Source organism: Primulina huaijiensis, chromosome 16 (assembly GCF_012295235.1).
Source record: "Primulina huaijiensis isolate GDHJ02 chromosome 16, ASM1229523v2, whole genome shotgun sequence".
Classification (NCBI taxonomy): Eukaryota; Viridiplantae; Streptophyta; class Magnoliopsida; order Lamiales; family Gesneriaceae; genus Primulina; species Primulina huaijiensis.
The window spans coordinates 14,246,332-14,259,503 of record NC_133321.1 but is presented as its reverse complement, the minus strand read 5'-3'; the positions used below and the strand labels follow the sequence as shown (position 1 = coordinate 14,259,503).

Genomic DNA, 13,172 nt, shown 5'->3' with positions numbered 1-13,172 from the left:
ACGTGTGAGCTTGGCAGATGATATTCTCCTTCCCATTTTCTCTGATTTTAGCTGTTTTCTCACTCGGATTCTCTCCAAAAAGCAGTCCCAGCTGGCGTGAGGGAAATTGTGCAGCTGTGAGGGGGATTTGGGAGCTCGGGGAGTGGGTTGATTGTGTGTGTAAGAGAGATCAAACAATGAGGTGAGGTGAGGAGGTGGGGCAAGGCCAAATCTTTGGGTTGTGTGGATTCATGAAAAACCGCATTAGGATAGGCTGAAATCGAGGAGGGTTTTTTGTTTAAGCGTCAGCAGAATTTGCATCTCTCAAGGTGAATGAATGCTCGGAAAGAAAAAAAACTGTTGTTTTTTCTGGAACCGCTCTCTTTTGTTGTTTTGCGATTTTGAATCGTAGGTGGAAAGATGACGTATTTAATGGTTTTTTTAAATTATATTGATCTAAATTTGTTTTTGTGGGTTGTTATCATCTCTGGTGTTTGTTTTGGTTGCCTTGAGCGATTGAGCTCAGCTGAATTCAGCTTCCAGCCAGCTTGATTTTTTTTCTCTGTGTTCCTTGGTGGGTAAGGCGAATCCTGGGCATTTTAGTTATGTTTTGGAGTGAATCTACTAAATTTATTGTTAAATGGTGTGTTTCTTTGATGGATACTGAGTATTTTATTTCTGCTTTTCAGTTCACGTTACATGTACAGTGAAAATCTCCTTCTCTTGGGTTAATATAGTATTGTTTTTTTAAAGATCACGGATTGTGGCTTTTTACGACGTCGAGGATCTAAAAATGCAATTAGGAAGAGATATATCAATTGCCTTTTCATCTCGGCTTGGCTGTTTTTTAAAACAAGTGATTAAAAAGATGTTTTTATGTTCTGTGGTTGGCCCATATGGTGCTTCTGTTCTTTAATGATTCCTTCTTTTGTGTGGTGTCTTAGATTGTAAAATGTCACGTCCTCTCCATCGAGGTGTGTCAGGTGGAGGTGGGAGATTCTCAGGGAACAGTCATGATCTGTGGGAAGATTCTCAGATGAAAGAAAGAGCCGAGAAGGAAGACATGGACCGGACTCGAACCAACGGTGGTGATCATGCATATTTATCTATCAAATCCCCTCTTCGAATTCTTTTTCCGAATAAATTATTTTCGAAACACGGCTTGAGCGAGAATGGATTCGTTTCTGATCCATTTAGCCCTGGGACTCTGAGGAGTAGGCATAAAGTGACAATCTCTCTGCTCAGATTCAGTTTAGTGGTGATTGTAATTCTTGCTCTTACTGGTTCCTTCTGGTGGACACTTTCTATAACCTCTATGAGTAGAGGGAAAATATTTCATGGATATAGGCGACTTCAAGAGCAATTGTACTCGGAGTTTCATGAGATTGGGGAGCTGTCTCTTGGTTCTTCAAGAATGAGAGAATTGGATTATTGTTCGGAGGAATCGGAAAACTATGTCCCTTGCTTCAATGTATCGGAAAATCTTGCTTTGGGATTTTCCAATGGTGAAGAATACAACCGCCATTGTGAAGGCGGCTTCAAGCAAAACTGTTTGGTTCTTACACCTGTCAATTATAAGATTCCACTCAGATGGCCTGCTGGAAAGGATGTCATCTGGTTTGCAAATGTTAATATCACAGCACAAGAGGTGCTATCTTCGGGAAGTTTAACCAAAAGGTGAGTAAAAGAGTTGATTTTGTAATCTTGGTAAAAACTGGTATTTGTCATTCAGGTCCTTCATTGGAATTTCTTCTCCATCTTTAACTGCAGGATGATGATGTTAGATGAAGACCAGATTTCCTTCCGTTCGGTATCTTCTACATTTGATGTTGAAGACTATGCACATCAAATCGCAGAAATTATTGGACTAAAAAATGATAATTACTTACAAGCTGGAGTAAGTTGATAGTGCCATGCTTTATTTGTGTGATTTACCTTCTACATCATTTGACTACTTTATGGCGTTATGTGTTTTGCTTCTTTGAATTGCACCTGTTGCAGTTGATCCCCCAGCTTTTTGGTTTAGATAACACTCTGTTGTCGGTTCAACACTACCAAAAACATTATCTTGCTCCCCTGTCTGAAAGCTTTGCATCAGAAGTTCCGAACAAGCACAGTTTTTGCGAAGTACTTTGTTGCAAGATTACTAAAATTATCGATAGGCATGCCAGGAATTATAAATGAAAATTTCTAGATTTCCATTCTACACTTATTTAGTAGCCCTGCTAATGATTGGCAGTTTGATCTATGTAGGATATAATTTAAAAGCTCCCAGAGAGTGCTTTTTTAAGTTTCTTACTAAGTGATACCTTCGATGTGAATTTACTTGGATCCATAATGCTAACTTAGTTGTCTTATGAGCCATGCACCCTTGAAGTGATAACTTGAAATGCGACTTTTTTGAGCCACTACATCAGCTTTATCTTGACGACACCATATTTTGAGTGCTGGATATTATTTTATGTAGTAATTTTGAAATCATGTATCGAATGTTCAATAATATAACTATTTTATCTGTTTAATTTTAGGTTCGGACGATCCTGGACATAGAATGTGGTTATGGTAGTTTTGGGGCGCATCTATCTTCCAACCAACTATTGACCATGTGTATAGCAAATTATGAGGCTTCGGGCAGTCAAGTTCAATTAACACTAGAAAGAGGTCTTCCAGCAATGATTGGCTCATTCACGTCAAGGCAGTTACCATATCCGTCCCTTTCGTTTGATATGATACATTGTGCAAGATGTCGTGTTGATTGGGATACAAAAGGTACTCTATTATGGTAATTTTGAATTTTTTAAAAATACTTTTCTTTCTTCTGTTATCTCAGTTGTTCCTTATTTGTGGAAGAAGTGATGATAACAAGCAAAAGTTAATACTAAATTTGCATGGATTATTTTTTCTGTTAGTATTCTCCATCTAAACTATACATATCAGAATAGTTCTTGGTAACAGCTATGCATGAAAGAATTGGTAGGATTCAAAATGATTGCTCCCGTGTGGGCACCTATATGGGTTTTCTAACAATGAGAATATTGCATTTATTATGATATAATAATTAAAAATTTTCAAGCACGCAGTAAGTTTGGGTTTTAAAGAGCAATTATATTGTGAACTTTTGCAGCTATGCGAGGTAAACACAGGACTTTTATCATTGACGAAAATGAAATTGCAACAACCTAAGCTTTTATTTTTATTTTGTTTTTAATTTCATAGAAGCCCTAGTTCCTTTGGAAGCTGTAGCATAAACACGGAAGTTCAACTAAAAAGTTGGAATTGTGTATATTGATATCAAGAGTTAATCATGAAGTCCAAGGCACATATCTACCTCAGATTCTACCTTAGGGGGAAATGGAAGTCGTAAAAGAATAGGTTAAATAATTAAGGAGTTCCATAATCAACCTGGCCAAATTCCTGGTTTGCTCGAGGGCCAGCTGAAAGAAAAATAAGATAGGCGTATAACAGAGTGGTCAAATCGGACGCCAAAATCTTGGGTTTCATTTTTGTCTATGATCATCTTATATTCTTATCACAGAAAGAGAAACATATCTTAGTTTGACTACATTTTTAATTCATTTAATTGTTTTTTTATATTATCAAACTTGAAACTAGCTTTTGATTTGCAATTAGCACACCCTCTTGGATTTGAAAATTAGAGGTCCATATAGGATTGAATTTTTTTAGTAAAATGAATGTGATCTATCTTAAAAATTTGAAGCCCTGAACTTAAAGCTCTCTTATGTTAGGGAACAATAATCGGCGAAGTTCATATTGTACTCCCCCTTGAAATCACACTTCGTTGAGACCTGGTGTCTTTTATTTGTTATTCAAGTAGCTAAGCCTTAGAGAATTAGTATTCTGCTCTTTCAACAATTAATTAAAGGGCCCACCATTTTAGATATCTATGCTAATCATACGAGTCTGTCTCTTTGAGGTGGGATCTGTTGTTGCTACGTGCCTATAGAATAGGAATATCTTTCTCCACAACTTTGTAGAATTTAATTTAAATTTCAGCTACTGGTCTTGATAGAACTTTCCCTTATCAGCATGGATAGGATCTCCCTCTGGAACTTGCTGTTTGCTGTTAAGCTCAGAAACATGGATGTGTAGTCAACGGTTGGAAGCCTCTTTTGGGCACACTGTACGCTCTTGATAGGAGAAGAGTATACGCCTAAAATATTTCTAATTCTGGACCCTGCTGCCTTGCCATCAAGCATCACTGCCCATGTCCGAACATAAAAGCATTTGCTTTATCTATTCAAATTTGTGTCAAATACAGTGTAGTACCCTGTATCCATGTTTGATTTGAAATTCATATATCATAGCTCTATTTTAAGTTAAGTGATTATATCATAATTGAGAACATTCCTTTTTTGTTTCGTAATTCTCATCTTTTGGTGCAGATGGTATATTTTTGCTTGAGGTCAATCGTTTGTTACGGCCCGGTGGATATTTTGTCTGGACTAGTCCACTCATAAATTCCCAGCGATCCCTTCGGAATAAGGTTAATCTGAAACAGTGGAATGCAGTGCGGTCATTAGCAGAAAATCTATGCTGGGAGATGTTGCCACAGCAAGACGAGACTGTTGTATGGAAGAAGACTAGTGAGAAGAAATGTTATTCCGCAAGGCAAGGCTACATATGAATCACCTACTTTTTCGTGTCTTTATAATTTGTATAAATTTCACCTGTCCCTAATGAACAGCGTTCTTTGTATATTTAACTTATGTTGAAAACATGCTACTTGTTGCGGAACTATTTTGGTGATCGTGGATAAGATAAATTAAAGGAACAAAATTAAGATGTCGAGAATAAATATAAGTGGTGCATCACACCATCACACCTAAGAAAGAACCATTTGATTGTATTTCCAGGAAAACTGCTTCTCCTTCTCTCTGTAGCAAGGTCCATGACATCGAGTCTCCTTATTACCGGCCACTCCAGTCATGCATTAGTGGAACACAGAGCCGTCGTTGGATCTCTATCGAAGAAAGAAGAAAATGGCCTTCCCAGGCTACACTGAGCTCAGCTGAACTTCAAATTCACGGTACTATATGATAACGTATTGAGTAAATTCCAATTCCTTGAGGCTGGGCATAAAACAAAAACTACCCCCTAGTTTTTATGGCAGACTCTAAGGTTGGGCTAACTTTACTTATTGTAAGATTATATTTTACTTAAGGACCTGTACCAGGTGGACATATTGTTTTCCATGCCTTAAAGTTTGTCACTGTAATTCTCAATCTTCATTGAGAATTGCAGTATTTAAGCGTGACCTCAGATGCTGTCAGTCAGTTACCCTAAGATTTTACTTTGTTTATTGTATCTTCTTGGAAGAGTTGATCCACACACTAGTAGATATTTTACTGCATCATAAATATCCAAAGGCTTAAGAACTCATCTCTTCATGTTTGTGCTTTGCAATTGAGCAAAACAATGATGTCTTTCTTTACTTTTCGTGTTAGGTTTGCAGAGTGTCAATCAGTTACCCTAAGATTTTACTTTGTTTATTGTATCATCTTGAAAGAGTTGATCCGCACACTAGTTGATATTTTACTGCATCATAAATATCCAAAGGCTTAAGAAATCATCGCCTCATGCTTGTGCTTTTTAATTGAGCAAAACAATTATGACTTTCTTTACTTTTCATGTTAGGTTTGCAGTCAGAAGAGGTTGCCCAAGATGCTGTTAACTGGAAATCAGCCGTCGGAAATTATTGGTCTCTGCTGTCACCACTAATATTTTCTGATCACCCGAAGAGACCTGGAGATGAGGATCCTTCGCCACCTTTTAACATGCTGAGAAATGTGCTAGACATGAATGCTCGTCTTGGTGGTTTCAATGCTGCCTTGTTAGAAACTGGAAAATCTGTGTGGGTGATGAATGTTGTCCCTACTAGAGGACCTAACAGTCTGCCTCTAATAGTTGACAGGGGTTTTATTGGAGTTCAACATGACTGGTAAGTTTTACATTCTATTTTATGGCACTATAATTGTTTTTTTATTTTCTGCTTACTACTTATCAATCCTATTTCAAGTTAAATATGATCCTGTGTTATAACATGTTTGATTTTCTGAATTTGTTGCTGTTGAAAACTTAGAAAATGTGTTTTCTTTTGCCACTTTCTACCAGAGGATAGCTTTGTTCCTCCTTGCAGGATATATATCTTTTTTTAAATCAAATCTTCATGAAACTTTTCCTGGTTCGTCTGATGAACCTTGGTGTTATATTTCCATATGCAACTAGATAACATTGGAAATTGTGAACTTGATCGCAACATTAATTATTCAACATGCATTCTGCGTCTGTCTTTGATTCTCCTTTCAGCCGTTGCCATTCTTCAAAGGGTGCTTTAAGAATATAGAGTAATCTAAGAAATTATATCATGATTTGCACTATAAATGCAAATGTAAATTTTTTCTTCTTTGTGATGGTTATTTTTCTGTTCTTTCCCTCAAGAAAACAGAAGAAGGTATTCCAGAGAGAGAAGTAATCGCCCTCGCCCTCGCCCTCGAGCATCCTGAAATATATTTGTGATTAAATGATTATTGATAAACAACCCCCACATATAATAGGAGTGAACTGAAATAAGTGCTGTCATTTGCTTATTTTTTTCTCATTGACATTTTGTAATTGATTTTTATTTTTTTACCACTTTCTTTCTTTACTGTGACGTATCTCCCACCTGCCCAGGTGTGAACCATTTCCAACATATCCAAGAACATATGATTTGGTCCATGCTCAAGGGCTAATCTCCCTTCAATTTACCGAGCATCCCACATGCCAGGCGCTTGATCTGCTAACTGAGATAGATCGTTTGCTTCGTCCAGAGGTATTTGATAAAAAAAAATTAATCTAGACCGGAGTTCATTCTCTTGCGATACGAACGAGTTAATTTGCATATACAGATGCATTTATAATGCACAGTAAAGAAGACTGGTAAAAATAATGGCTATGCTTTTGTTAAGTTTATTTTCACCTCACCCAACGAACTATTTATATTTGAACTCTCATAGTTGACATCATTATAGATGAATGTGTGTAATAAATTTGATTTTAGCCACACAATCGACCTGGTTTTAGATCTGTGCCTGATATTGAAGCATGCAAATGGAAAGCTAACCTCTTCTGGATCAATCTGAAGATCACATATTATATCAGAAGTCCTGATTCAAATTTCTTGATACGTCTCAAGTTTAAGTGAGAATTAATGAATGGTTTTTTGCACATGTTGATTCATTCCGCCTAGCTGCTTATGAATTATGGCATACATGCAAATTGATTCTAATTATTAAACAAGGGTATCTCCAGCTAAATCCTAAAATGATCATGAAATCTGTCCGGTTATTTGCGAGTACCATTTGCGTTTATTCATATTCTTCGGTCTTTTGTTATGCTAATCAACAATCAAATGCAGGGATGGGTGATTTTAAGGGACAGTGCTCATCTAATTGAGTTTGCTAGATCTCTCACAACACATCTGAAATGGGAGGCACGAGTTGTCGAGATTGAAAGCAACAGTGATGAGAAACTCTTAATCTGCCAGAAGCCTTTCTCCAAAAGGCAAGCTAGCTTGTCCTGAAAGATGCTGGTTAGCTAAAGATATTTGTAGATGATAATATTCACATTCATTTTTGGATAAAAATTTATCACCATAAGTTCCACGTAAAGTCTGGAATGAAAGTTTTGAAGCCAAAAGTCGAAAATGCGGTTGTGACAACCAACAACTCCTATGAAGCCGCAAGGACATAGGGGTGCCATGTAGTTACAGGGAAAGTGAAAATGATATAGTGCTATACACTTGTTTTCCTTGTGATGTCTCGTTGTAAGAGCACAATTATAGGATGAAATTTATTTGTGAAGAATGTTACACAATAAACAAAGAATTATCTATTATTATTGTATAGAAGTGCTTTAATCTTAGATGCCGTTTCTTGTCCCTCCAAGTGTTCCTATCCTCGCGCTCTCTTCCCCGTGTCAATCCATATGTTTTTCAGGCCTCGGGGGAGAGGCGTACATCCTTTCTCACATTTCTTGGAATCTTGCAATTTCATCCTCTATGTCCTGTTGAATTATCACTTCAACTGTTATAGTGTTTGTATTTACTTCAGTTGTGCAAGAGTAGCGTGGCGATTACACCCCTCGTCGTTTTTGGGTCCGTCTCGGGTCAAAATGATGATCATGAGCTTCCTTTTCCCATGCTCGGAGGTGCATGCAGGGGGTTATTTTGTTGTTCTCCATTCAGACGAAGAAATTGAACTGAAATTTATTTTAAAAAATACAAGTTTATTTCCGATTATTACTCGGTTGATATTTCTCAATTACATTTGGTCAGTAAAAAGCTAACAAATACATGTACCGACAGACATCTCATGCAAATGTTTTGCTCCACAAGAAGATTTTTTTTAATTTTATTTTGCATCTCATGTGAATACTTTTGCTCTAAATTCACGTGGGATTCATACTTAGTAAATTCTCGACAATGGAACAACATAAACGAGATATGAAGTATATTCACATGCAATATGACGTATTCGTCCAATTGCATTAGGTGGGTATAGTAGCTCCTCCTGTATGGTACCACTGATTACAACCAAATGACGAAATCGAAATTAACATAATTTATTACAAATCATGCCTCGTCCTTGAGTGCACGATGGTTTCAAAGACGAATCCCCGATCTCAACCTGCTTGTCTGTGCAGCAGTGGCACTGCTTCTCTTACGAGAACCAGTACCCGGTGAGGTCCCTTGACTTGCCCTCCTTGTTGCTTTTCTTCTTTTGTTACGCCTGCTGTCTCCAACCACTTTAGCAATGGCATCTGCCCCGATTTCTCGAGCCTTCTGTGGGTTTATGGGCTGCTTGTTTAGGAAAGCTAGCTTTGGGAGGATACTGCGCACAGTTTTTCGCAATTGTTCATCCCCGATATTGCTATGAACTAAATTTCCCAGTAGATTTAGAGCTATCAGCGAACTGTAGTTCGCAACAAGCTGACCGAGTGCTTTTGTTGTGGTTATCTTGTTAAAGCTCAAGTCCAACACAGTCAGTTTCAAAAGCCTGTGCAGTCCCTCAACATAACTAATCTTGTTTCCGGCAAGATAGAGCTCTTTAACAAGCGTACAGTTCGATAATCCTAATAACATTCAAAACCAAGAAGAGATTCATTAGATATTTTTCGTCGCTAACTTCTATCACATGTAAGTTATATCAATGCCACCAAAGGGTTTGATCCCGAAACATAGATAGTTATGGAATATTAGTATAATTACTATAGAGCTACGTCCATTTCACAACAGCCGGGATTTTTTTTTTAATATCCTTAAGAACATGTTTTACTATATTCATTCAAAACTTCAGGATAATTACTATGTTCAGGACAAACCAGACTGCCAATATATACTATATTCTTTGATTAAAAGGGGATTGCAGAAGATATATATATACCTTGACCGATTCGAGAAATCCGATTGTAGCTGAGATCAATCACTCGCAGCCGAGTCAATTCTCTCAAACCTTCAATATTATTTATCTTATTCCTGGACAAATTCAACACGTGCAGACCCTTTGGAAGAGATCCGGGAGTTATATGGGCTGTAGTATGAGAGTGACAAATTATAAATCATCAAGAAATCAAAAGATCGTGGTAACAGTTCAAGTGCTTGTTGTTTTGAATAGGCTCGATGATATACCTATCAAATTCCCAGACAAATTCAAGGATCGAAGAGCAGAAAAATGTGAAATCGGTGGTATAATTTTAAGCATAATGCCTGTCATATGAGCCACAGTTGATGAGGCATTTAAAGACTGTATAACAATTTTAGCATGTGTTATATCTTCAGGTATGCTTATAGGTGGACGTCCATTATCAGGAGAGGGAGGAAATTCAACATCATCTCCATTGTAATTGTCATTTTCAATCTGATATGGAGGCAGTACAGAAATTTCTTTCACCCACTCATCGACTCTGGCCAAAGGAGAGGATGATTCCGTAGGGAAAGCAACCCACTGATTTTGAGGCCACATACCAGACACTCCATAAAGTCCGTCCCATGTCTGATCATTTACCTCACGTTCTCCTTTATCGATCACTTCATTACTAGGTGAACATGGAAGTCCAAACTTGCTCGACTGCATTCTTCGTTTCGGTTCTATGGTATCTGAAGAGTAGCCGCCTTGAAGATTAATAGCATCCTTGATATAACTTGGCCTTGGGTTTGCACTGCTTGATCTATGCAAGTTCCTGTGGCTCCACAGGAACAATTTCCACCACAATCTCCTGCTTCTAGAGGGCAGTATTTGACTTGAAGAACGCTTCTTCAATATTACTTTGTCAGCACTTCTCTGTGTCATAACGGTAAATGGGCTTGTTGTATCCCCTTCAAAAATACCCTCTCCGAACCTTTCAGTCAATCTTTGCATATCCTCGTACGATTTAGATTTTGCAAGATGTAGGTGCTCTGCAAGCTCTTGGTATGTTTTACTCATACCCAAATCGGAGCAGGATCGCTTAAGTTTCGGAGAAGCCAAAAATTCTGCTTTCCCCGTGCCAGGATCACTAACATGTCCTCTACCAATTGCCTCGAAGTCTTCCTCAATATCGTTGTTCTGCATCTTATCACATGTATCATCAAAGTTCACACCAATCATTTCTTCATTGGATTTTACAACGTAAGACACTAAATCAAAATCAGAATTGTCCCTCTTCATCTGCAAAGAATCCTCCTGCTCATCCCCACCTTCATAATGCACTTCTCCACGATCAGCTGCAAGTGGACTGTCGTGATTAAAAGAAGTTGATCTCAACTCGAAAGTTTCCGGAGATTTTTGGGGATGCTCAACCTTTACTAGCAAAGTTTCGGAATTCTTTCCATTGCCAATAGGTGTAGAGGATCCATTGTCTCCCTAAACAATGGGGAAAAGGAAGAAGCACGCAATTTAAGTTTAGGGTATGAACATAACAATAGCAAACACATTGAAAGAGCAAGAAGGGAAAATGAAAAGCAAAAAACCAAAGCAGGAAAGGGGAGAACATTTAGAAAAAAATAATCATACTTACTTTACTCTTATCTTTCTTATTCCTCCATGAAGCACATATGCAGCTAAGAAACGCCATTATCAACAAACAAACTCACTCCAAATCCTCTAGAAGAAAAGGAAATTCAAACCAAAACACCATTTCTCTTTCGAAGAACTAACACACGTAATATCCTGTCAAACCTAGTACACATCTAAAAATTAACCTCTCAGCTGAATAAACAAAAGGAGCTTATTCAATATAGAGATCACATCTGATAAAAGTTAGCCATAATCAACGGGCAGTTGCCAAAGCAATGATGAAAACCGATTAAGACAGTGGAGTACTGAGGTTTCAAAGCCTGCTTTACTTGATTGCGTCCCAACCCATTTCAAGCAGGAAGAAAACTTCAGTAAGTGAGCTTCTGCCAGGCTGAGAAACTCAGATGTGCATCTCCTGAAGGTTCACCATAACAATTCCTGGAGAGACAAAACCAAAAAAATAAATGGTATGAGAAAACCCATTTTCACAGAATTCCAAGGAACCAACAGATATTTAAAGCTAACAAATTCAAGGAATCTGAGACCCCAATTTATTTGGGAAAAAAGAAGGTCTTTTTCTTGAAAGTTCTTACATACGCGACCTTTATAATACACACACATAAATACAAAGAAGACAACTTTTTTCTATATTTCCAGAAAAAAACATCAAGAAACAAACTTTCATCGAGCAAGCTACTAATAGATTAAGCTAGAAACACCAAGAAACATAGATCCTCAATATCTATTTTTCTTGACATGGAAAACACATCGAATATTAGATGAAGAACAAATGAACAGTCACAGTGGCATAAAAAAGAGAAGAAACTTCACGCGTATTAAGTATTACCGAATGAATACAAGGTTTGCCAGGTTGAGGATTGATCGTGATCAGATTCTTTATAAGACCTGCCTGTTTTCCGGAAGAAAAAAAGAACCCGGCTGAAATTAATTCTTGGGGGAGAGTGAATGAAGGGACAACGTGACTGTTGGTGGATGTTTGGGGCAAAGGTGTGAGGTTGGTTGGTTGGTTGGTTGGTTGGAAGAAGAAAAAAGACAATCCTAAAATACGACAATTTACGCCACAGAGGCAGACGCGCAGTCCACGCGGAGGAATCAACTGCCAATGCTTTTGTTTCACAATAGAAAATAACAGTACATGTTTGTCATCATTTGTCTTTTTGCTTTCTTTTTGGATATTTTCCTCAAACCAAACACAATCGAGATAGATCACATGTTTTTCTCAAAATTCTTCCTTCACAAAAATCACACATAATTTTTTAAAACCATTCAATAAATATATATATATATATATGTTATGTAATGTCTAATGATTAAAAAAACATATATTATAGCAAATTCAATATAAAATTATTTCAATTTTATCCAAATTTAACAACAAGATTTGTATCCATAGGTTTGATTTTAGCCTAATTTATAGTTTTATAACGAAAAAATTCATATGATGACGCTAGTGTATATATATATATTTCATCAATATATTTTTATGAAATTGATATGGTCCTACAACAATAAAAAATACTAATAATATAAAACAAAAAATAAAATAAACTTTTTAGAATTTTTTTTTTAAAATCTAGTCAATCAAATCAAATGATTCCAATATAAAAAAATTTAGTTAATGTAAGATTTTGACCTTAATGTCCACTTGCATGCATTCAATTATTACAAACTAGTATTCTTAAATAAATTTCGTTTTCATTAATGTTCAAACTAATGCGTTTATGATGTTCAAGCCGATGTTGCCACATCAGCTGAAGGTTCTATGCATTTTTTTGAACGGCCAACTTTTAATTTTTTTCCCCAAATTCTTTGAAGACTTGTGCTTCCATGCGCCTGAAAGGTCGTGGGGGTGGCCGGGTGGGAGCCTCACCCACATGGGCTTGTCCCACCCCATATTTTTAAATCTTTTTTTTAATCGATGATTTAATAATAAGAACAATTAAAAAAAGGAATAAAGTTTTAATGTTTAATTTAGTTAAGAGAACAATGATTCAAGGCTGATAATCAAAAGATCAAAGTCTGGTCCATAATCAAATGTTCAAAGCCTGGCCCATCAAGAAAATGCCGATGAATGCGCACTCACGAATCTAACAAACATAATGATTGTCTGGCATGTTA

At 37.0% G+C, this 13,172-nt stretch overlaps 2 protein-coding genes across 2 annotated transcripts; one reads left to right on the top strand and one right to left on the bottom strand.

Annotated features, from left to right (window-relative positions):
* LOC140961238 (probable pectin methyltransferase QUA2) lies at positions 1-7,902 on the top strand. Its single transcript, XM_073419630.1, has 9 exons — positions 1-308; positions 924-1,656; positions 1,750-1,876; positions 2,508-2,748; positions 4,383-4,608; positions 4,854-5,026; positions 5,635-5,938; positions 6,673-6,811; positions 7,397-7,902. Exons 2-9 carry the CDS (start codon positions 932-934, stop codon positions 7,559-7,561), a joined length of 2,100 nt encoding a protein of 699 aa, XP_073275731.1. The 5' UTR covers positions 1-308; positions 924-931; the 3' UTR covers positions 7,562-7,902.
* Positions 7,903-8,472: 570 nt separating this feature from the next.
* LOC140961239 (uncharacterized) lies at positions 8,473-12,151 on the bottom strand. Its single transcript, XM_073419631.1, has 5 exons — positions 11,881-12,151; positions 11,035-11,471; positions 9,668-10,880; positions 9,423-9,569; positions 8,473-9,111 (listed from the first exon to the last, which is right to left on the bottom strand). The coding sequence occupies exons 2-5, from the start codon at positions 11,089-11,091 to the stop codon at positions 8,642-8,644; spliced, it is 1,887 nt and encodes a 628-aa protein (XP_073275732.1). The 5' UTR covers positions 11,092-11,471; positions 11,881-12,151; the 3' UTR covers positions 8,473-8,641.
* Between the last annotated feature and the right edge of the window lie 1,021 nt (positions 12,152-13,172).